This window comes from Nannobrachium achirus, assembly GCF_963921795.1.
Source record: "Nannobrachium achirus genome assembly, chromosome: 23".
In the NCBI taxonomy this organism is placed as follows: domain Eukaryota; kingdom Metazoa; phylum Chordata; class Actinopteri; order Myctophiformes; family Myctophidae; genus Nannobrachium; species Nannobrachium achirus.
The window spans coordinates 10,276,597-10,301,596 of record NC_137830.1 but is presented as its reverse complement, the minus strand read 5'-3'; the positions used below and the strand labels follow the sequence as shown (position 1 = coordinate 10,301,596).

Sequence of the window (25,000 nt, the reverse complement as noted above, 5' to 3'; positions counted from 1 at the left end):
ACACACACACACACATTCCAAACATGTTCATAATTTTTCATGTTCTTTTCAAAAATAGCAGGTCTACAAGCTTTCACATGCACGGCACCAAGTGATGCGCTGTGATCTTGTAGATCTACGATAATGTGTTAATACAGCATCACACTCATTTGAACCACTTTATCCATATTTTACACGTTGGCTATTTAACACATTTAGAGCTATACAAATATCTGTGTCATTTTAGATTAGATATTTATATTTAGCAACAAGAAAGAAAAAAAAAACATTTTCTCCATATTCTAACTTTTTGTGATTTTTCCTAAGCTAGCGCCCCCTACTGTACTTGATCATACTACAGCATTACACAAAAGTACCTAAAGTAGCAGATCTACAAGCTCTAAACATGGCGTGAAGTGGCGTGTTTGGAGCACAGATGTTTTCTAGCTCTAAATATGTTAAATAGCCAACGTGTAAAACATGGATAAAGTGGTTCAAATGAGTGTAATGCTGTATTAAACATTTTGCTGGGGACCCCCTGGAACCCCCTAAGGACCCCTGGGGGTCCCCGGACCACACTTTGAGAACCAATGCTATAAAGAACCATCAACCACTTTAACCCTTCATCGACCGGTGTCTCCCAGGGCTCTATACTTGGTCTGCTCAGTTTCTCCCTCCACACTCCAAAATAGCCGACCTACAAGCGCAAAACGTGTCGTAGCACGATGTGTTGTAAGCTTGTAGAGCTGCTATTTTTGATGAATGTTCACGTATTAAGACATGTCCAACATTGAGACGCAGTGTTTAAATGGTTAATGGTTCAAAGACGGTTCTTTGAGTAAACATTTGTGATTGTGAGCTTGTAGATCTAATATTTTTCAGAGCCCTGAGGAACTCCAGTCAGTGACGTGGGTTTAAGTGTTTAACATACAAAATAAATATCATTAAAATAATGTTTTATTTACATCAGTTCCTGATTGCAGGTCTAATTAACCACTTGAACCCTAGTGAACCTATTCTGTATTCATAATTCTAAAACAGCAGATCTTCAAGCTCACAACATGTTGCAATGCAACAAACACGACAGACAGACATTATGTTGTGAGGTTGTAGATTGGCTATTATCACTACATTGTGGCGACCCTACCCATGTGAAGACGGAGACATAGGGTGGGAGGGGGGGGGGGGGGGGGGGGTTGATGGGGGGAGAGGTGCCTAGTTCAGGTTGGCAGTTTAGGTCAGGCAGGGAGGGGTTAACAATGGGGAAAGGTGGTTGGATGATGAAGAAGAGCGCGAAGAGGAAAAAGGAAGTGGAGAGACAGCCTAGACAGATCAGAGCAGCCTCTTTGTTATTTTTCAGCACCCTCCCAACCCAGTTCTAGCCTGTATTTAAGGGTCCGCCTCAGTGTGCCGACGGGCCGGTATTCCAACACTAAAACTAACCCTAACTCTAACCCCAACCCTAAACTTAACCTCAGTAACCGTGACGAGTAACTAACCTGCCGACGCTAGTCGGAACAGCGGCCCGTCCTGAGCGGACCCCGTATTGAAAGGGCAATAAAACCTGGTGCTCCGGTTAAAACGTCATCATTGTTTCCTCCTTTTATTTATTAGTCAGTGAGTTAGCTGTGAGGGACCGCAAACGCTACAATATTTAGACAGTTCTGTTTTAATGCATTTATTTTTGGGGAAATGTTCTTCATTTCAATACAACAATGCATTGATAAAGAATTAAAAAGTGCTGTAGTTGTAATTTGTACTTTTTTATACTTGAGTATTTACTCGAGTAAATACTTTGTCCACCACTCGTTGTCAGGACAGAAAAATGTCCAAACATGGAATAAATTCCTTCTCAAGACATTTCCTCACTAATGTGTTTGTAAAGATGTCTAGTAACACATTTCAAAAGGTTGAAACTCCCCTAGGGCAGCGGGAACAGCCACGCCCACTTTTCCTGCTCGTCACAAAGCCTTGTTTTGTGTGAGAATCTATATTTGTGGGAGCGTGTCAAATTAAAAAGTATCTTTATTAGTTTGTTGAATCCTAGGAGACACTGCTCCTCAGGAGTCCAGATCACCTGGAGGTCCTCTGGTTCCTCCACACACACACACACACACACACACACACACACACACACACACACACACACACACACACACACACACACACACACACACACACACACACACACACACACACACACACACACACACACACACACACACACACACACACACACACACACCTCTATGGATGTGGTCAGCAACACCACACTTCTCAACACTTTTTATCTGCTGAATAAGAGCTAAGCTTGTTGCCACTTCACACACTGATTGAACTGTGTTTTAAATGGTCTCTCCATGGGTCTTGAACCCCAGTGTTAGTGTTACTAAACACCTTTAAAATACATTTGGAACCTCCCAGGGTGGATAAATGGTTGGACAAAGTGGAGGACATGTACTCTATGGAGAGGGTGACATATAGAATTAATGGTAAGGAAAACGTTTTTGAAAAGAGATGGGCCGCGTATCTTTTAAAAAAGGATGGCATGCCCACATAACCCCTCTTTTTTTGTTTCTGTCCATTTTGTTTTGTGTTTTTGTTCAGACCAAGGGTGTTTTAGGCACGGACGTCAAACGAAAAAGCCTCTTTATTTTATTTTATTTTATTTTATTTTTATTTTATTTTATGTATTCCTATTGTGTTGTTAAGTAGGTGGTGTTTTTTTTTTGCACGTGTTATGTAAAAAAAAAAAGAGAGAAAAGAAAATAATTGCATATATGGATATAAAATGTGAACTATGAAATGTAAAACTGAAATTATTGCAATAAAAAGTATTAAAAAAATAAAATACATTGGTGAAGGTTTTTATAATATCCCCTGAATACAGGGAGGGAGGGGCCAACAGAGTATAAAACAGTGTATAAAATGTCAATGTGACAGACAGAGAGATAGACACACAGACAGACAGACAGACAGACAGACAGACAGACAGACAGACAGACAGACAGACAGACAGACAGACAGACAGACAGACAGACAGACTCACATCTTGTAAGGAGTTGAGGTTTAATCCAGTGTTCTCCTGAATGATTCACACTGTAGGAAATAGAACAATAATGAATCAATGTCTGACTGTCTAACACACTGTCTCCACTACCTAACATAGTTCTGTTCCAATTGCTATCTCACACGCACGCACGCACGCACGCACGCACGCACGCACGCACGCACGCACGCACGCACGCACACAGCTCAAACTAAAGATCTGTTCTCCTAGAACACGGTGGGCAGTTTTTTATTTACAGAGTTCCATACTGACTTTGATAAAATGAGCCAAGGGTCAACACTTGAAACTCATTTTAAATGTAATCCATTCATCATTAGTATTATTGTTATTTATTTTCTTTCTTTTATGCATGTTTTCATGTTTACAGCACGGTATGTCATTTAAGCTCTGATATTCATGTCAGATATACTTTTACATGTCTAGAGTCTTGCTGTGCTGTTATCTCATCCTGGACTGAAAATCTTTTTTGTGCCATTTTTAACTCTGGAAAATGACAGGATGAATGAGGACTAGTTCATCATCGTGTGGGCTCACGTATAAAAAAGGATGGAATGCTGAGGATTGTTGTGGTGGTCTTGTACATCTAAAGAAGGGATGGACGATGAGGATGGTTGTGGAGGTCTTGTACATTGGACGTTATGGGTGAAGCCCCCTCCTACCTGGCCAGCCAGTTCAACATTGTAAGGGAAACACTGCACTAACCAACATGGACACAGTCCAAGTCTACTCACTTCAGAGTCTCCAGTGCAGCAGAGAGCTTCTTCAGACCAGAGCCTCCTAAGTGGCTGAAGTTCAAGTCCAGCTGTTTCAGATGGGAGGGGTTGAAGGTCAGAGCTGAAGCCAGAGAAGAACAGCCTTCCTCTGTGAGCCCACAACCTGACAACCTGCAGAGAAATCCATATTTAACAAAGTGCTGTTGATGTTCAAGTAGAGATCCACACAGAGAGAAAACACACACTATTTATTTACCTCAGGATCTGCAGTCTACACTCTTCACTCTTCAGTAGAGCAGAGAGTTGGTCCAGTTGTGATTCCTGCAGGCAGTTGAAACTGATGTCCAATTCTTTCAAATGGGAAAGATTAGATCTGAGAGCTGAGACCAGGATGTCAAATCCTGTCTGTGTGATGTTACAGCCAGCAAGTCTGTAATTAAAGATTACATATCTGGATTGATTATCAGGGTTTTGGAGGAGGGACCAAAGAGATGGAAAGAACATGGCAGGCAGGAAGAATGTGAAGTAAATCATGGTCATCTTCCAACAGGAAGCTAACTGACAGGAAACAGGAAGCAGCAAGTTAACAACAGATGATCCAGCAAACTGACTGAGAGAGGACAGACAGACAGACAGACAGACAGACAGACAGACAGACAGACAGACAGACAGACAGACAGACAGACAGACAGACAGACAGCAGGGTAGTTGCCAGGTATACAGTAGTAGATAGTAAAGCGACCTCGCCCTAAAGTCGTGCAGGACGTAATTCGCACAGGACGTAATTAATTTTTGTGAGCTTATAGATTGGCCATTTTCACTATATTTAGACAGTTCTGTTTTAATACATTTATTTTGGGGGAAATGTTCACAGCCACGCCCACTTTTCTCTAAATAATACTAAATAATGCTGGTTAATTAATCTGACCTCAGTATCTCCAGTTCACAATGTGGACTCTTTAATCCAGCAGAGATGAGTTCCATGAATGAATCCTTCACGTCGTTATAACTGAGATCCAATTCTCTTAGATGTGAAGGATTAGAGCTGAGAGCTGAAGCCACCATTTCATAATCTGGCTTTTCGAGTCGACAGCCAACAAGTCTGTAAATGTAGAATATGGCAAAACAGAGACAAGACACAAGTTAGATCAAGTACATTTTATAGGAAAAAAAAACATGCCCCCAAAAAATCATGAAAATAAATCAGTCAACCCACAACCCAATCACATGGTGAGGGTTGTATACTCAGCAGCGCCAAAAGCATTTCCACAGTAGTTTGTGTGCGTCTTTAATGATTATTTTATGTTCATAGGAGTTTTGTCATTCTAGGGTCAATACCACTTGACCTTTGGTGTTGTCAATGTTTTGAGGGCACAAAGGTCAAACGCCAGGACAGGAAGGTCATTAAATAAAACAATGATTTAAAGTCCACAGAAATAATTAATTTAACTCTTATTGCTATTAACAAGTATACTTAATTAAGTGAATTGATGTGTGCGCAAACACACAGTCAGACACACACACACACACACACACACACACACACACACACACACACACACACACACACACACACACACACACACACACACACACACACACACCACACACACACACACAGACGTGCTGGCCATTGGGAAAAGTGGGACAACTCCTGAACGGCTGGTTCATTCCCGGCCGGTCCAGGCTGGCTTTTTTTCCATTTTGGGGGCCAACAAAGTAAATCGTCACTGTCGGGCAGAAACCTCGTATCTCCAAGTTTCAAATTTGTACATTTTTTCGCAAAGAAAAGCCCTGCTTCATCATACAAGGCTATCTCACAAAAGTAGTGAAAACAGCAGATCTACAAGCACACAACACCTCGCGGTGCGAGGCGTTGTGTGCTTGTATGTCGGCTGTTTTCACTAGTTTAAATAATTTTTAAAATGCTAAATACACTACAAACGGTTTTGGACATACAAGGTTTCCACCCGACAACGACGAAATATAACTCATGTAATTGGCCCACTGGCTTGTCACTTTGTCACAAATCTTTGAGTAGCAGCAGCGCTATAGAGAGAGAGAGATCTCTCTCTATAGCGCAATGAGGGCCTCTCCAACTCTTTTTCCCGGGCTGAATCAGGGGCCCAGCATGTCCCTGCACACACACACACACACACACACACACACACACACACACACACACACACACACACACACACACACACACACACACACACACACACACACACACACACACACACACACACACGTTAGTGTCTTATTGGCCAAGGATCTATCCTTTATTTGCACAATACCACCAGACCTGATTCTTATTGGATATTTTAAATTAACCATCATTTCTACTTAAAGTGTAGGAGTGATGGTAGATTGATTCTCTTCTAATAGGTTTTCTATTCACATGACTACTAACCGAGCCTTTCTGGTGTTCCTCACAGCTGGGACCAGTCTGGATTTCCCCCACAATGTTGATGTTCTGTATTTTTCCAGGTCCAACTCATCCAGAACCTCCTCTGACGTCAGCAGCATGTGGGCCAGAGCTGAACACTGGCTCTCAGACAGTTTTGTCTTTGATCTGTCCCCTGACTCCAGGTACTGTTGGATCTCCTGATGCAGTGAGTGGTCGTTCATCTCCATCAAACAGTGGAGGATGTTGATACATCTGTCAGGAGAGAACCTTTGATCATTCATCTTCTTCAGGTTGTCGATGACTCTCTGGATGCTCTCTGGACTGTGGTCTGTCTGATCCAGCAGGCCTCCCAATAGACTCTGGTTGGACTGCAGTGAGAGGCCATGAAGGAAGCGGAGAAAGAGGTCCAGGTGGCCATTCTTACTCTCCGAGGACTTTTCAAAGGCTCTCTTCAGAAAGTCATCCAAGGAACTGACATCAACTCCCAGGAATGTCTTCAGTACCTTCACATTCCTCTGTGTGTAACAGTGGAACAGGTACACTGCAGCCAGAAACTCCTGGATGCTAAGATGAACAAAGCTGTAGACCTTTCTCTCAGATTGAACAGTGTCTTCTTTGAAGATCTCTGTGCACACTCCTGAGTGCAGCGAGGCGTCTTTCACATCAAGACCACACTCTTCAAGGTCTTCTTTGTAGAACATCATGCTACCTTTGTCCAGATGTTCAAACGCCAGCCTGCCCAGCTTCAGTAGAACCTCCTTGTCAGTGTTGGACATTGGAAGATTGCTAGTTGTTGCACTCACTCCCAGCAGTCTTTGTGTCATGGTCTTCAACCAGGTCAACCAGGAATTTTCTCTTGGTTTTTGACTCACCCTGTCACCATCACCCTTTACTGAGCTTGAATGCTGTTGATTCACCTCATCCGTCTCATACTTCAGATTCTTCCTCTTGGTCTGAACACACAGGAAGTGGCTGTACATCGCAGTCTGGGTCTTGGGCAGCTTTTCGGTCTCGTCTGTCTTCAACATGTCCTCCAGAACGGTAGCAGTGATCCAACAGAAGACTGGGATGTGACACATGATGTGGAGGCTCTTTGATGTCTTCATGTGTGAGATGATTTTGTTGGCCAGCTTCTCATCACTGAATCTCTTCCTGAAGAACTCTTCCTTCTGGGGGTCTGTGAAGCCTCGTACTTCTGTCACCAAGTCAACATATGCAGGAGGGATCTGATTGGCTGCTGCAGGTCTGGTAGTTATCCAGAGGAGGGCTGAAGGGAGCAGATTCCCCTTGATGAGGTTTGTCAACAGCAAGTCCACTGATGATGTCACTGTGGCATCAGAAACGATGTCATTGTTGTGGAAGACATCAGAATCAATATCAATGTTCTCGAATTTCAGCGGAAACCTGCTTTCATCCAGACCATCAAAGATGAAGCCAACCTTCCAGACAGCGAGCTGCTCTGCTGTGACCTCCTTTAATTCTGGGTGGAAACGATGAATCAGTGAGAGAAGACTGTGCTGCTCATCTCTGACCAGGTTCAGCTCTCGGAATGAGAAGGGAACCAGGAGAATGACATCTTGATTTTCCAAACCCCTTGCCCAGTCCAGAGTGAACTTACGCACAGAGAAGGTTTTTCCAATGCCAGCGATGCCCTTGGTCAGAACTCTTCTGTTGGGTTTATCTCTGCCAAGGAGGAGGGGCTTAAAGATGTCACAGCATTTGATTGGTTGGTCATGGAGGGTCTTCTTCTTGGAAGCTGTCTCTAGCTGCCAGACCTCATGTTGGTTATTAACCCCTTCACTCTCTCCCGCTGAGAGGTAGAGCTCTGTGTAGATGCTGCTGAGGGAGGGCACTTCAGTGACATATGTCACACGATCAAGACGGTTCAAACCGACCTTATAAACCTTTAAATACTCCAGCGGACTGACACTTGCTATGAGAAGAGAATGAAGACATGTTTAACATGTTAAAGTTAATTTATAACTTTACATCGAATATACAATAGGCCTACCATTAAAACTATTTCTTATACCCGCCAAAAATCTACAATTCGTAACAAAATAGGGGGAAAAAAGCTATATATATATATATATATATATATATATATATATATATCGTATATATATCGTATATGTTAATCATCAGCATTTGGACATTGATTTAGGAACACAATGTGGACATTTAGTCTGATGATATTTTCTGCCATTTAAAGATTTCAGTAATCAATATGAAATGATAATTTGTGTAAAATGTGTCCAGTCTTACTTTGTTCACTTGTGGTTTGTCTGGATGTCTTCTGTTCAGGTGTGGTTCTGAGTCTCTCTCTGTGGAGAAGAACACAATATAATAGATAATAGATAGTTTAGTAACTTATTATTTCATTAACCACTTAAAACCTATGTACTTTGTCCTTCAATGAATAGCGCCGATACAAGCTCAGGAAGTGCTGTGATGCCAATCATGCCATGTGTTGTGAGCTTGTAGATCTGCTCTTTATTTCCATTCCAACATCAAACAAGAAGCAGAGTGCGCAAAGTGCCTTACAGACGAGGCCTTACAGACCAGGCCTTACAGACAAGGCCTTACAGACAAGGTGAATGGAGGACATTGGAGGTAGTGGTCTCACTCTACTGGATGTAAATAAAAATGTTACTGGGCGTGAGATCTGATTTATTTAACTACATCTGGGTGAACATTCAGACAAAATAGCAGATCTACAAGCTCATGACATGTAGATGTAGCAGGGACCTCCCACTGTATATTGTAAGAATATGTGGCGAATAACCTTTTCCCTAGATTTCATAGATAGCTTCATAGAGTTGTTTGACATACATTATCATGTTTATTAATATGTTGGATTCATGTTAATGTTTTCAGACAGTGAACCTTTTTACGGTCATTGGCTCTGCTCTTTTTCCCTCTCACACCTACTCTCAGAAAATAGCAGATCTTCAAGCTCACGTTCCTCATCACACAAATAATTGGCGGACCCCTGTAGTAACTCTGAGGACCCCCTAGGGGTCCCGGACCCCCTGTTGAAGACCCCTGCTCTAAATACTTCATTGACCAGGATTCCTAGCTATACATGGTCACCTCCATTTCCCCTCTCAAAGGCCAAATACATATCATTTAGGGGCTCCTCACTAAGTACATATCATTTAGGGGGTCCTCACCAAATATATATCATTTAGGGGGTCCAAAAGGCCAAATACATATCATATACCTCTATGACTGCCTGCATAGATACGTTCCAAACCGCCCACTCAGGTCTTCTAGTGCTGACCTACTCGATGTGCCTAAAATGAAATATAAAAAATATGGTGAAGCAGCTTTCTGCTTCTACGGACCGACAGTTTGGAATAAACTCCCACTACACCTAAGACAGGCAGCCTCTGTGGATAGCTTTAAAGCACAGCTCAAGACCTATTTCTTTACTCTTGCTTTTAGCTGAATTATTTTTTTATCTCTTTGATGCTATTGACGTCCACACTGTTCTGAAATTGTTCTTCAATGTTTTATGTTTTTATTGTTCTGCTTTATTGTATTCATGTGTATTTTATTTTTTCTGTTAAGTAACTGTGCTTCATTTTCTGCTCTGTAAAGCACTTTGAGCTGCATTTCATGTCATGAAAGGTGCTATACAAATAAAGCTTTATTATTATTATTATCTTTATTATATAGGGCATACATGGGCAACTGGCAGCCCGGGGGCCACATGTGGCCCCCACCTTCAATTAATGCCGCCCGCAGATTAATATCAGAATACTGATATATTGTTTTCAGCTGTTACAATTCCAAACATGCAAACATGACCCACTTTAATTACTTCAGTTAACAGAAGAACATATAAATGCTTTTGAAATTAAATAACAATTTTACTTTTCAGGATTAAAAAAATAAAATAAAAAATAGCAAAGAATAGCAGATCTACAAGCCCATAAAGCGCCGCACTGCAAAGCTTTTTGAGCTTGTAGATCAGCTAATTTAGTTAACTTTCACTGCATATGCATTGTGGCCGTGTGGGAATATAGTGGCCCTCTCCATCATCAAAGTTTCCCAACCCTGATTTTTAGGGGGTCCAAAAGGCCAAATACATCTAATTTAGGGGGTCCAAAAGGCCAGATACATATCCTTTAGGGTGTTCAAAAGGCCAAATACATATCATTTAGCGGTCCTCGCCAATTCAATTTTATTAAAGTGCCAAATCACAACAAGTTTTCTCAATAGAGCAGAGAGCCCATCTTGTCCCATCCTGACCAAGCAGTGGCAAAGCTCTTATAAGAGAGAGATGCTGTTCATTGACATACTGTGTGTGTGGAGGTCCAGGTTCATTACTGAAGTCAATATATGCTCCTTTAGACCAGTCACTCTTCATGGACAGAAGGCTGGGTGTTGGAGACTCTGCTCTGGGGTGAACACTTCTGGAATCAGAAAAAGAATACTCAATTATCATGTGAATGAAGAAGTCAGTTTATCAACCCATTCAGTGTATGGGAGGGGCTTACAGTACATGTACAGTATGTTGCAACATATTTGTTTTTTAGGCTAAATTCTGATTTAGGCCTAACTATAGTGAACATTTTGGAGTTAGGAGGTTTCGGCCCGACAGCTGAGATATACTGTAAGAGGATTCACATACTGTGTGTGTGGAGGTCGATGCGTTTTGAGCTTGTAAATCAGCTATTTTTTCTATTTTTTTAATTGGAATCCTGAAAAACTGCAAATGCGTTTTTATGTTCTTATGCTAACTTCATGAACTTAAATATAAATACATTGGGCATAAAGAATACAATACAATTGTAATACTGGTCAATAAGCTACAAATATAAGCTACAAATATACAAATATATATCTTTATGTCTGTGTGTTGGTTAAAATAATATTGAACCATGTGGCCCCCGGGCCGCTAGTTGCCCATGTATGATTTAGGGGGTCCAAAAGGCCAAATACATATAATTTAGGGGGTCCAAAAGGCCAAATACATGTCATTTAATTTCATTAAAGTGCCAAATCACAACAAGTTTTCTCAATAGAACAGAGAGCCCATCTTGTCCCATCCTGACCAAGCAGTGGCAAAGCTCTTTTAAGAGAGAGATGCTGTTCATTGACATACGGCAGGGGTCCTCAATAGGCGGACCGCAGTCCATGTCCGGACCGCTAGGCACCGCCGACCGGACCCAGGACGAATTATAGTAAAAAAAAAAAAAAAAAGTGGAAAAATATCTCCACGTTTTGTTTTTTGTTTCCACTTCTATGTCTTCATTCCCTTTCATTACATATGCTGAGTGTGTGTGTGTGTGAGAGAGAGAGAGACAACGACGCGCTGATTGGCTGATGCCGGGCAACAGAGTATTATGGTCTGTCATCTCTATGACAACGTTGCGCTGATAGGCTGTTGCCACAGACCGCATAAGTTTTCGGAGCAGCAGCAGTAGCTTCAGCCTCCAATGCAACTAGTTATAAATCAGTGGGGTTTCATTCACGCACAACATCATCAACGTGAATACGTTTGCAGGATTCTAATCTTATCTCCAGAGTTTGTCGCGACGTGCCACGGCCCGACGGCCTGTGACGGCTGCCTCTCTCTTTCTGCATGGATATTTAGCGAGCCGCACGCAGCTCGGTACAAGAGTGAGTGCGGGCTATACCTTTCCTTCGTGCGGTACAAGAGTGAGCCACGAGCCGCTTCAGTCTCTGACTCGCGACACCTTGTTTTCATATCGATATTCACGTTGCGACACAAGCACAAATTATTCGAAGAGTGTCAACCCCTGGTTGGTACTTTTTTGTATCTTAGCCTACTATTTAAGATTGACCGACATAATAAAAATAAGCGAATGTTTGTTGGAGACTGTGTTGGAGACTCTGCTCTGGGGTGAACATTTCTGGAATGAGAAAAATAATACTCAATTATCATGTGAATGCATAAGTCAAACCTCCTAACTCCACACTTTCTGCCAAACCAGCTAACTCCACCCGATTGGCCCTCTCTTTTTTCATAAATATGTGCTATTGAACACCCTTTACGTCTGTGTGTTGGTTAAAATAATATTCAACCAATGAAAAGTAGTAAAAGGCCCTTCGGTCAAAACCTCCTAACTCCACTTGAGCTCATCTTCCCAAAAATGAATATTTTGGAGTTATGAGGTTTCGGCCCGACAGCAGATATATACTGTAAGAGGATTCACATACTGTGTGTGTGGAGGTCGATGCGTTTTGAGCTTGTAAATCAGCATTTTTTTCTATTTTTGAATTGGAATCCTGAATTATTTTTTAGCTATTTTTAATTGGAATCCTTTTATAAAATATGGAAGGATGTTGTCACTCTAAAATATTAAGAGCCAGACCACAATGTCTGTTCAGTAGAGTTTGATATCAACTAAATTAAGTGTTGTTTTCTGTGTGTTTTAGGCCTCATTTACACTGGCAGTCAAATCCAGCCTGAAACAGGTCTGTGCCACACCCAGATTGGAATCTGATTTGTTTAAATGAGACTAAATGCAGACAGGTCACATGGAAGCAGTAACCTGATCTAACGAGCCAAGTCGCATATCAAACTGTCCAAAACGCCACTTGCAGCGCGACCCGAAAGCTACGGACGTCATTACAGAGCACGAGAATTGTATGTTTATTTACGAGAGTGCAAGGGTTGTAATGAAAATAAAACAATAGTTCAGCATACGTTTTACGCTACGGAATAAATGGCGAGCAGCATTCAGTGGACTAGCACTTTGGGGGGATGCCTAGTAGGCCTACATGAGAAATGTAAAGGAACCAACAAAGACAATATGAAGACATTTCTCACGGCATTGGCAGAAAAAGGGTTCACAAGGACTTATCTGCAATGTCAGAGGAAAATTAAGAATTTGAAGAACACATAAAAAGAGAGAAAAGGCCATGGCGCCTACGTCGTTACCACGGTAACCAAAGCAGATAAGTCAACACAGGGCAGCTTTGGGTTGAAGTTGTTAAAATCAGCCTGAACACACAGATCAGATCTGGTCACTTGCAAATGCAGTGTGAACAGTCGGGCCACAAGATCGGATTTGGGAAATAAATCAGATGTAGGCTAGATTTGACTGCAGTCTAAATGGGGCCTGACATTCTGACCTGTGACCAGTAGAGTCTGATCATAAACCAGGTCAGTGGCATTGTGGTTAAAGTGTCCGCTCTGAGACTTGGAGGTCAGGGTTCGATCCCCAGCCGGGTCATAATACCAAAGACTGTAAAATTGGGACCTCATGGGCCTCCCTGCTTGGCACTCAGCATCAAGGGTTAGATTGGGAGGTTTGATCAACAGCTGCGGCTCACCGCTCCAAGAGATGGCTTAAATGCGGAGAACAAATCTCGCATACAGCAAAGTATATGACAAGTAGTAGGACTTTATATGTTTTCTGTATGTTTTACATTCTGACCTGGGATCAATAGAGTGGTGTCCATCTTTGAAGTTAATAGGTCTATCTATGGACCAGTCACTCTTCATGGAGACACAGCTGGGTACAGGAGACCCTGCTCTCTGCTGATGGACCCTGAGAGAAAGAGAGCATCAACATGATTTACTTTATTTATATTCAATCATTAGAATCCATGTGGAATCCACATAGTCAAACGTCTCTTACTGTACATGAACTCTCTTCTGTGAAGTATTCTTCTGGATACTCATACTGTACGTGCCATGGAATGAGTCAATACGTCACATGATTCATTGTTTGGTCGGACAGATACTTGTGTTTAATTATTATTATTGGCAGAATCGTGGAAAGTTTAGAATATTTGGTGGTTCTGTTTGTAAATATGAGTAACATTATTGTGTTCTGGTTCCTCAACATTGCTGCGACAAGAAAAAATGTATATATTCACATCAAACAAGAAGCCGAGTGCGAGAAGTGCATTACAGACGAGGTGAATGGAGGTAGTGGTCTCACTGTACTGGATGTACAGTAATGAAAATATGACTGGGGGTGAGATCTGATTTATTTAACCACATCTAGGTGAACATTCAGCCAAAATAGCAGATTTACAGGCTCATGACTTAGATGTAGCAGAGACCCCCCCACTGTATATTGTAAGAATATGTGGAAAATAACCTTGTCCATAGATTTCATAGATGGCTTCATGGAGTTCTTTAACATACATTATCATTTCTATTAATATGTTGGATTCACGTAAATGTGTTTTCAGACAGTGCACCTTTTTACTGTCATTGGCTCTGCTTTTTTTCCCTCTCACACCTACTCTCAGAAAATAGCAGATCCACAAGCTCACGTTCCCCAGCACACAATTAATTGGCGGACCCCTGTAGTAAATCTGAGGACCCCCTGTTGAAGACCCTGCTCTATGTAATTCATTGACCAGGATTCCTATCTATACGGAGTAGCCTTCATTCCCCTTGAAAGGGCCAAATACATATCATTTAGGGGGTCTAAAAGGCCAAATACATATCATTTAGGGGGTCTAAAAGGCCAAATACATATCATTTAGGGGGTCTAAAAGGCCAAATACATATCATTTAGGGGGTCCAAAAGGCCAAATACATATCATTTAGGGGGTCTAAAAGGCCAAATACATATCATTTAGGGGTCCAAAAGGCCAAATACATATCATTTAGGGGGTCTAAAAGGCCAAATACATATCATTTAGGGGGTCTAAAAGGCCAAATACATATCATTTAGGGGGTCCAAAAGGCCAAATACATATCATTTAGGGGGTCCTCGCCAAACACATATCATTTAGGGCAGGGGTGGGCAACTTTGAAGATGGTGAGGGCCACTATATTTCCACCTTCACTCCAGAGGGCCACATTGCATATTGCTACGTCCTACTTTGTCATTCTAGTATCTCATACAAAAGAAGCAAAAATAGCAGATCTACAAGCTCAAAACGCTGCGATGCGTTTTGAGCTTGTAGATCGGCTATTTTTGCTTCTTTTGAATTGGAATCCTGAATTATTTTTTTGTTATTGTGGGCTCTCCGAAGGCGAGAACACTATGTTATCCTCATTATTTATAGAGTGAGTTCCGCCGCATATTTCCGCCGCAGACAATTGGCATTATTCACCGCAGACAGTAGAAAGGCAGAGCCACTAGCCAATGAGGTGGCATGATTGTATTTGAGTTCCGTCGAAGACAGTATAAAGGCAGGGCCCTTAGCCAATGAGGTGTAATTGAGGTGTGGAAAATCTGGGAGTGGTGTTAGCTGGGGTATTGGTTGAGCTTCACATGACAATGAACACGTCACCTTTGGGGGGAAATATATAATGAGTTCTGCCGTGCATTTTTGCCACATATTCTTGCAAGCTTGCCTGAGAGGGACAGTTGCTCACAATTCCAGTTTCCATTGAATCTGTCTGGGAACTCCAGAGGCCTTTCTCTACCTTCATGCTGAATGGTCATTGGAGCGACTGGATCCAGAACCTCATTCTCATTGTCTTGGGAGACCATGTGGAGAGCATTTGACTCTACGTCACTCAATCTCTGGGCATTTTGTTCATTTTGCGCACTCTGGTTGGAGTTTCATACCCCTCATGTCTGTTGGAGTTCTAGGCGCATTCTAAAATAAATAAAACAAAATATATAGGCTGCTTTCAGGGCCGACGCTCGCAGCACAATGTGCGTGCGTGCGCGCGTGCGTGCGTGCGTGCGTGTGTGTGTGTCGCTCTCTCAAAAAGAGAGAGAAAGAGAGAGAGCGCATAAGAGACGACTGAGAGATTCAATCTCTCTAAAAGCAAAAAGGTCTCATCTAAAGTCTTGGTCAGTGGTCACACATGTATGAGTGATTACTTTGTTTGATGTTGATGTTTGAGCATAAAGACCTGGATGTTACCTCTTACTTGCGTGATCCAGGTTGGATCCAGTCAATTTGAAGAAATACTCCAGCGTTTACTTTGAGGTGAGGACAAGAACGAGCATGCCTACGTTTTCATTCACAATGCTTGGCTGAAGATCCACTGTCCATTCTATAGCCTATGTCATGTTATAGCCTATAGTTTAACTTTAAACAAAGGGAGCTGCTCTGCTGACTGAGAGCTTAACTGAAATTACCTATACATTTGCGCAGTGAACTGGAATTATATAATTATTATTTTAGCAGGAGGTGTGTAAAAATTCTAATCTATAAACATCTCAAATGGCTTTTATAATCTTAATGTTTTTATTTGGCCTTTATAGATTGAAATGTGCTCAGATTTGGCTATACTGGGTGTGTTAGGAATATACCATCCCATTCCAACATATAGTCTCTCCAAATGTTTGGCTCACACGCCGCCTATGCCAACAAACAAAACCAACAAATGTTCTTTTTTACAAGCGAGCCCACACTGTTTCGTAGGAACAGTATCTCTAATTTGTTATATTATTATTATACATTTTTATAAGATGATGACAACATCTGAATGAATTTGTGTTTCATTGAGTAAATCAGATATGCATTGTAGCCTACATTCAAATTAATTCAACTCTATATAAGGGGTAACATAAGCACATTATTCTCCCTGAGATTATGTTGCGAGGAAAACATTGACATAATAGGCATTTTGGTTAGAACTGACTGAAAATAACTTTGTAAGCCTACTCCAAGTTTAAAATGATACACAACTTATTTTTTTGTGACCAAATAAATTCCAAATACAATGCAATGATCTCGCGGCACCCCAGGGTGCCCTGGCACCCACTTTGAAAAGCCCTGCTCTACATCACTGTCTGAATGAATTCAAACCTCTGTTCAGTAGACTGGTGTCCATCTTTGAAGGTAATAGGTCGACCCATGGACGCGTCACTCTTCATGGAGACACAGCTGGGAACAGGAGAGGCTGCTCTGTCCTGGTGGACTGACCTTTAACACAACAGAGACACATGATGATGATGATGATGATGATGATGATGAGGATGAGGAGGGGGAGGGGAGTAGGAGTAGGAGTAGGAGTAGGAGTAGGAGTAGGAGGATGATGACAGTGATTTACAGTCATACAGGGCTGGAGGGTGATGTAAGGATAGGGAAGACTAAGCCTTACTAAATGTATTGCTGGCTATTGTGCACATAATAGATTATAGATGTACAGTAGATATGTCTGGAATCTGTATAATGGTAATGTGTGTGATTGATTCTTGGTAAGCAAAGAAGAAGAAAAGAAGAAACAAAACAAAAACCTTCACCTATCACATCCTGTTCGGGTCACAAAGCATCATTTCTGTAAACATCCACCTGCCAATCACAGCAAGTAGTGGCCTAGCCTACTAGTTTGGAAATGACGTGTTTGAGGGGGGAAATAAATGCTACCTTCATTAAAAACAATACATTCATTACATTGTGACACAAGTCACATACAAACTGACTGTAGTTGAATAGCCTACACATGCTTGTGTATTAATCCAGGTTATCATTGTTATTGTTGGTTATTTTTCAGGCCAGCTGAAAAAGTTTAGGAACCCCTGTTTAGATTATTGATTAAAGTTATTATATGCACTTGTCATGAAAGATCATTTTAAACATCACAGCTTCGTGTATAGAACAGAGTGATGATAAAGGGACTGGAACAAACAGACATTTAGGTTTTATCCCTTCTCAAAAACCTGGGGTTACGGTTCTGTTCAATTCATTCCCTATGGAAGTCATGTTTTGATAAGGGAAGCTTCCCTTAAGCTTTCCTAATGTGTTGTGTATATGAATTATATTTCAGTGTGTTTAACATAAATATTTGAACTGAATGTATACTATTCTGTAGATAAAGTACATTTCATTCTGTCTTAAAAGTGGTTAAAACTCAATGGAATCAAACCTGAGTTTGTTCAGTTCAGTTCTGACAGAATTAATCTGTCTGTCTGTAAGTTAAGGGGGCGTTCACACAAGGGTCCTTTGGTCCGCTTAAAAAGGACCATGGTCCTCTTTCTCCTTTGGTCCGCTGGTGTGAACGTGCATGCGGACGATGGTCCGGACCAAACAAAGGGACCATGGTCCTCTTGAAAATGCAGGACTCTGTCCCCTTCCAAACGGACCATGGTCCGGTTCTCTGCAGGTGTGAACGGAGCCATACTTTATAGAAGACCAAACGTAGATCTGATCAGCCTACAGTACATTCTGCATTGTGTGTTGTTCATTGAAGAACAATATGGAAAAAAGAACAAACGACTACTCATGAAGCAAACTTCGGCTACAAGAGACTACACTCATCAATCTTTGTTTTGCAGTTGTGAAGCTGGATTAATAATTAGTTCTAAAAGCATGTATTTCTTACAGGAATCACTATTGATATGACCCGACCGCTGATATTTCTCCATGAGCTGCAGTAGGCTACGCGTTAATAATTGTATCATCTCTCCTCCCTGTGAGCCAGCGCTGTGGTGTCTTGTAAGCTACATGGAAACTGGTGACCCATCGTGTGCGGTGACTCCAGGGGTCGCTCTCCGAACACGGTGATCATTGTTTGTTTTGACACAAATACTGTCACAACAAATAAAAGTAAGGTCACCCATCTTGTGTATAACACGGGAGGAGAAGGAGGCGCGCTACGCGCACAACTTCCATCCAAACGACCACAACACAAAAATGTCAAACTTGGCATTTCTTTTGAGGCATTAGGATTTTCTCTCTCTTTTCTCTCTCTTGCTGTTCCCCTGAGGTCAGGCGTCCTCGAGTCAAACTTTTCACATTGTTGTTGGGAGTCTTGGGACGGCAGTAAGATGTCCATTGTTTTCATTGAGGTTATTTATTAATTTAGCTTCACATTTCCAACCTGATGATAAGGATAGGAAATATCTTTATGGGCCGTTGCTTGTAAAGAAAGAAAGAGAGAGACAGAGAGAGATTATTTGACGTGGAAACGGTGACGCTTAAAGTTGTTATTTGGCCACGCGTTATTGGGCTATTTATTGTTAAATGAATCAATAAGTAGACTTAATAGCCTTTTTTTTGTGCGGGAGAGAGAGAGAGATTCCTCCGTCCGTCCGTCCGTCCGTCCGTCCGTCCGTCCGTCCGTCCGTCCGTCTGTCCATCCATCGCTAATTGCTGCCTGAAATGCGTGAGTTTCGCTTCTTAAAAAAAAAAAAAAAAAAGATTAATAACTGGAATTTGGAATGTGCTCAGTGTTTTCAGTTATTTTAATTAATAATTAAACCAACACTTATGCTGTAGTTTGGCAGTGAAGTAATTTTCCATAGGAATCTCCTATTCTGTCAATAGATCAACAACCACGTGTCATTTGTTTACATATTGGTTCTTTTAACAAAAGTCCCATGTGAACGCTAACCGGACCAAATTCAAAATGCAACAATGTAAACATTTGGTCACTGATCCGGACCTTTTAAGCGGACTTTGGGTGAGAAAGGCCCCTTTTAAACTCTACAGATCAGGCAGTGTAGTTTTACAATTTGGCCAATAGATGGTGCACATGAACCACATACAAAACAGGAAGATTTGTTTACAGTTGAAACATTGTGGTTGGAAGGAGGCTATGTGAAGTGGTATGTTTTCAGTCCTTGGGAGGCAATGAAAAAGGTTTGCAAGTCACACTATGCATAATGCGTATCATGGTAGAACACACTGACCAAGAGGTGCAAATATAGTCAAACTGGCATTGGATGAGGGCTCTGGCGAGAGCCTTGAGGGCACTTTTGTTGACAAATGAGGAAATTCTGACCAAAATTAATGTAATTTGATTCACTTTTTTATCGCCTTTTTGTTCACCTGTCAGTTTGTTGTCAAGAATTCTGCACAAAAGTGAATGTAATGAACACTAAGTGCTTTGGATACAGTTGTTAAATGAACACATCTTTTACCATTCAAAAAGAGCTCTTCTATGCCTCTACCACATACAACTGGTTGAAATATATGAGCATCAATAGTAATACATTCAAACCTTTGTTCAATAGACTGGTGTCCATCTCTGAAGTCAATAGGTTGACACATAGACGTGTCACTCTTCATGGAGACACAGCTGGGTGCAGGAGACTCTGATCTCTGCTGATGAACCCTGATGGAAATAGAGGATGAACACTAATAGTTTATTTTATTTTTAATCATACAGTCAATATGGGATCCAGTAAAACATGTTATAATAATATCACTCTACTCTGAATGAAACAAGACAGGGTGCATCAACAGTGTGTCAGTGGCTTCCCTGTGTAATCTCTGGCTCTGATTAACAAGTTACTAGCTGTGCAGTTTGTGATTGGCACACCCTCGTGTGTGTGTGTGTGTGTGTGTGAGAGAGAGAGAGAGAGAGAGAGAGAGAGAGAGAGAGAGAGAGAGAGAGAGAGAGAGAGAGAGAGAGAGAGAGAGAGAGAGAGAGAGAGAGAGAGAGAGAGAGAAGAGGATACTAAACATCAGGGGTTCCCAAACTGGCTCAAGGCACCCCAAACATCTTTTCATCCGAGGCACCTCTATATTCATAATAGACACCTCTATATTCATAATAGACACCTCTATATTCATAATAGACACCTCTAGATTCATAATAGACACCTCTAGATTCATAATAGACACCTCTATATATTCATAATTTTCACTCCCAGCACCTTATATTTATGCCATATTTTAACATAGCATATTTTAACAGTATGTGATTGTTACATTGTTACATTATTATTATTATTATTATTATTACCCTTATAAGATGATGACAACATCTGAATGGATTTGTGTTTCATTGAGTAAATCAGATATGCATTGTAGGCTACATTCTGATTAATTCAACGCCATATAAGGGGTACCATAAGTGCATTTCTGCCATTATTCTCCCCGAGATTATGTTGCAAGGAAAACGTTGACATGATAGGCAGTTTGGTTAGAAGTGACTGAAAATAACTTTGTAGGCCTACTTCAAGTTTGTGTCCAAATAAATTCCAAATATTATCTCGCTGCACCCCAGGGTGCCCTGGCTCCCACTTTGAAAAGCCCTGCTCTACATCATACCACTGTCTGAATGAATTCAAACCTCTGTTCAGTAGACTGGTGTCCCTCTTTGAAGGTAATAGGTCGACCCATGGACGCGTCACTCTTCATGGAGACACAGCTGGATACAGGAGAGCTTTAACACAACAGAGACACATCAGGCCAGTCAATCTAAGCTTAAAAAAAAGGGCCTGACCCAAAAGAAATTGCAATAGTCAGCTCAGTTTTGTGGGCTTGCAATGGATTCAGAGTCATGAAAAAACCCTAGTTAGACTCCTCACATGCTAATTAAAGAAGATTTTGTTAGGTGTCTTTCTTTCCTGTATAGTAAGTGAAGGGACCCAAACTTGAACCCCCTGAATTCACCTTGATCCACTAAGAATATAATGGGAAACTTTTAACGTGTTTTTTGGATGACCCTAAGGATCATAAAGAATCTTAAACCATTACTATTGCAATTTATTTTGGGTCAAACCTCAGATTGACTGGCCTACATGATGATGATGATGATGATGATGATGTCATAGATGTGTATTTACCTCTCATGTTGTCCAGACAGGCTGCTTTTAGAGGACACGCCCCCCCTCCTCTCTCTCCACACACTCACTCATGGTAGAGCAGAGACCTTTAGACACACAGACACAGAAACACACACACACACACACACACACACACACACACACACACACACACACACACACACACACACACACACACACACACACACACACACACACACACACACACACACACACACACACACACAGAGTATGGTCTTACTCACTGTCTTTAATACCAGGGGTGGGCAACTTTGATGATGTGAGGGCCACTATATTTCCACCTTCACTCCAGAGGGCCACATTGCATATTGCTACGTCGTACTTTGTCATTCTAGTATTGCATACAATTAAAAAATAGCAGATCTACAAGCTCAAAACGCATCGCGCTGCGATGCGTTTTGAGCTTGTAGATCGGCTATTTTTGCTTCTTTTGAATTGGAATCCTGAATTATTATTTGTTATTTTTTAATTGGAAACCTGAAATGACAATAACATTTTGATTTAATTTCAAACACATTTAGTTATACTCATTATAACTTTATGAACCTAATAACAAATACATTGGACATAAAAAAATACATTTTAATACTACTATACTAGTTATTAAGCTATACTAATATAGACTGACGGAATTAAAGCAGGTCATGTTTGGAATTGTACCAGCTGAAATATAATAATATATCAGTATTCCGGTATTAACCTGCGGGCCGCATTAACTGAAGGTGGGGGCCGCATGTGGCCCCCGGGCCGCCAGTTGCCCATGTATGCTTTATACTGTTGTATTTCATGCCGATATTGTATATCAAATGTTTGTATAGGCTACTATGTGTCCATTCTTTTTTGTATTTCTAAATTCTTGTTGTAAAAAGTTCAGTCCTATTATTGGCTGAAAGTGTGACTCAACATACTCAAGAGGACATTGGCTGCTTGTCTTAGCCTGGCCAGCACTGATTGGTGGCTGGGCTGACTGGTTACCTTTAAAAATGAGTATTGTTTGACTGTACCCATTCTGATGAAGACCTTTGTGTCCAAACATTAATAAAGCCTGACTGGGAGCTTCATCATTTTAATCAAGTGTGCGGAGACTGCGGAATCAATTAGTTTTAATACATATTCCACTGTTGCCAGCAGATTTTTTTTTTTTTAACAGTGACATTCACTCCAGACAAGGAGTGAATGTCAGGCAAGGTGTTTAACTGTACTTGTACTGTACTAAAAAAAAATATTGTATTGACTATACTTCTCCATTTTTGTCCAATAAAATATCCAATCAATCAAAAAAAAACTATGTATAGCTATAGCAAATGCTCACCTAGATGGACACGATGGTGCAATTTTTTTGCGGCGTTATGAGACAAACTAGTACTGTCCATTACTAGTTTTCTCACTGAAAAGATGTGAATTTCCCATGCTGTGTGCACAACAACAACAACAACAAAGGAATAGATATCAAAACAAAACCGATCGGTGCAGTGCCAGTGTAGGCTACCTTTTATTATTGCTTTTTCATTCAACTATTTAATTAATCTGAAAATGTATATTTATAATAATCACCAAGAACACAAAAAGAACATAATGATTAACACCCGTAAAACATCTTAAAATAATGACGGGGTAGGGTACCAGTCCAATCTGGACTGGGGGGCACAAAGTCTAATTTGGGTGGGCATTGCCCCGCAATGTTTATCCACCATCAGCCACTACAATCACATCATCATCCATCATCTAGCCTAGTTATAAAACTACAATCATACCATCATCCATCATCTAGCCTACATATAAAACTACAACCATACAGGCCTATATCATCATCCATCATTATAGCCTATATAAAACTACAACCATAACATCATCCATCATATTATAAAACTACAATGATGTCATCATCCATCTTCTAGCCTACTTATAAAACTACAACCATATAGGCCTATATCATCATCCATCATTATATAAAACTACAACCATAACATCATCCATCATATTATAAAACTACAATGATGTCATCATCCATCTTCTAGCCTACTTATAAAACTACAACCATAACATCATTCATCATATTATAAAACTACAATGATGTCATCATCCATCTTCTAGCCTACTTATAAAACTACAACCATAACATTATTCATCTTCCCTACTTATAAAAAAAACACTATATGAAAGTTCAGAATTCCTGCAGTCATCAGCAGCTCACACTGCTGAGACATGTACGTACAACTGTTTCACTTTGAGACAAGATGTCGGAGCCAGCGGGGTGGAGTGTGTGTGTGTGTGTGTGTGTGTGTGTGTGTGTGTGTGTGTGTGTGTGTGTGTGTGTGTGTGTGTGTGTGTGTGTGTGTGTGTGTGTGTGTGTGTGACATTCTGCAGAAGGAGATGAATTAAAATGGCCGCCCGCGTCTGCCGTTCTCCCCCAAAGTATCCGGCACATTGCTGCGCGCAATATGTCAACGGCCGCTTAGGAAATGTATTGAATTGGCCACATCCATTCAACCCCCACATGAATTCAACACATTGCAGTTACGCACAAGCCATATTATATTATATTATATTATATTATATTATATTATATTATATTAGGCCATACAGTAGAACCAAGAACCAGAGTCCACTCCAGACTCACTATAGCGAGGTCTCTGAGTAGCGCCACATCTTAGAGCCACATAAAACCGGTCAAACATTTGTAAAACATTCTATCTGAGACATTATCTTCACAGAGCAGCACACCACTGTCACATTTCATCTGTGGACGTTGGCTCTGAGCCTCCTCACACATAGCTACTTTCATAAAGTTGATGAGTGGTCTATTTAAAGAACGGTTATTTAGCAGATTTTACCTTCATGGAGAAGTTGAAAGAGACGTGGTTCACTGGCATCAGTCAGGGTGTCTGTGGCAGTTGAGCTAAAGATCAACTTCCTCAAACGTTAACAATAAAAAAGAGGGCTGGCGTCACCCAGTTTCATATCCTTTCTGTAAGTGTTGCCTTATGATTCACACTGACAGCAGCCTGGCTGTTGACACTTACAAGTGTTTACAGTAGGTCATCAAGTCATTTATCACAGTTTGACATATATTTATGTCATTATTAGCACCCTCACTGTACTGACTTAGCCATTTCAGCTGGAACAGCTCTCAAACGCCTCACTGACTTCACATTCGCATGTTCTCCCTGTGTCTCCTAAGGTTGATACCCTCACAAAAACATGCAGTAATCCTGGTCTCAATAATGCCTCCCCCTGGCCAGCCGGGGCGCTTGATGGAGGGGAAAGGAACTGGTTGGAATAACGTGTTCCCTCCATGCGCTACGTCCAATCCGGGGAAATCCCCACTGTCAGGTGAAAAGAAACAACTTGGCCTACTCATGTTTTGAAGGAAGCATGAGGTCAG

General features: G+C 41.2%; 1 protein-coding gene across 1 annotated transcript in view; it reads right to left on the bottom strand.

Annotated features, from left to right (window-relative positions):
* Positions 1-25,000, bottom strand: part of LOC308308744 (uncharacterized protein) — a gene marked incomplete at both ends in the record, with an annotated part of 38,905 nt that overhangs the window by 1,312 nt on the left and 12,593 nt on the right. Inside the window, 8 exons of the mRNA XM_080754197.1 lie at positions 3,036-3,078; positions 3,781-3,929; positions 4,732-4,864; positions 6,176-7,473; positions 7,750-7,938; positions 16,867-17,002; positions 20,022-20,135; positions 21,099-21,160. Coding sequence (XP_080610323.1) covers positions 3,036-3,078; positions 3,781-3,929; positions 4,732-4,864; positions 6,176-7,473; positions 7,750-7,938; positions 16,867-17,002; positions 20,022-20,135; positions 21,099-21,160 — 2,124 coding nt within the window. The remainder of the gene's footprint in view (positions 1-3,035; positions 3,079-3,780; positions 3,930-4,731; positions 4,865-6,175; positions 7,474-7,749; positions 7,939-16,866; positions 17,003-20,021; positions 20,136-21,098; positions 21,161-25,000) is intronic.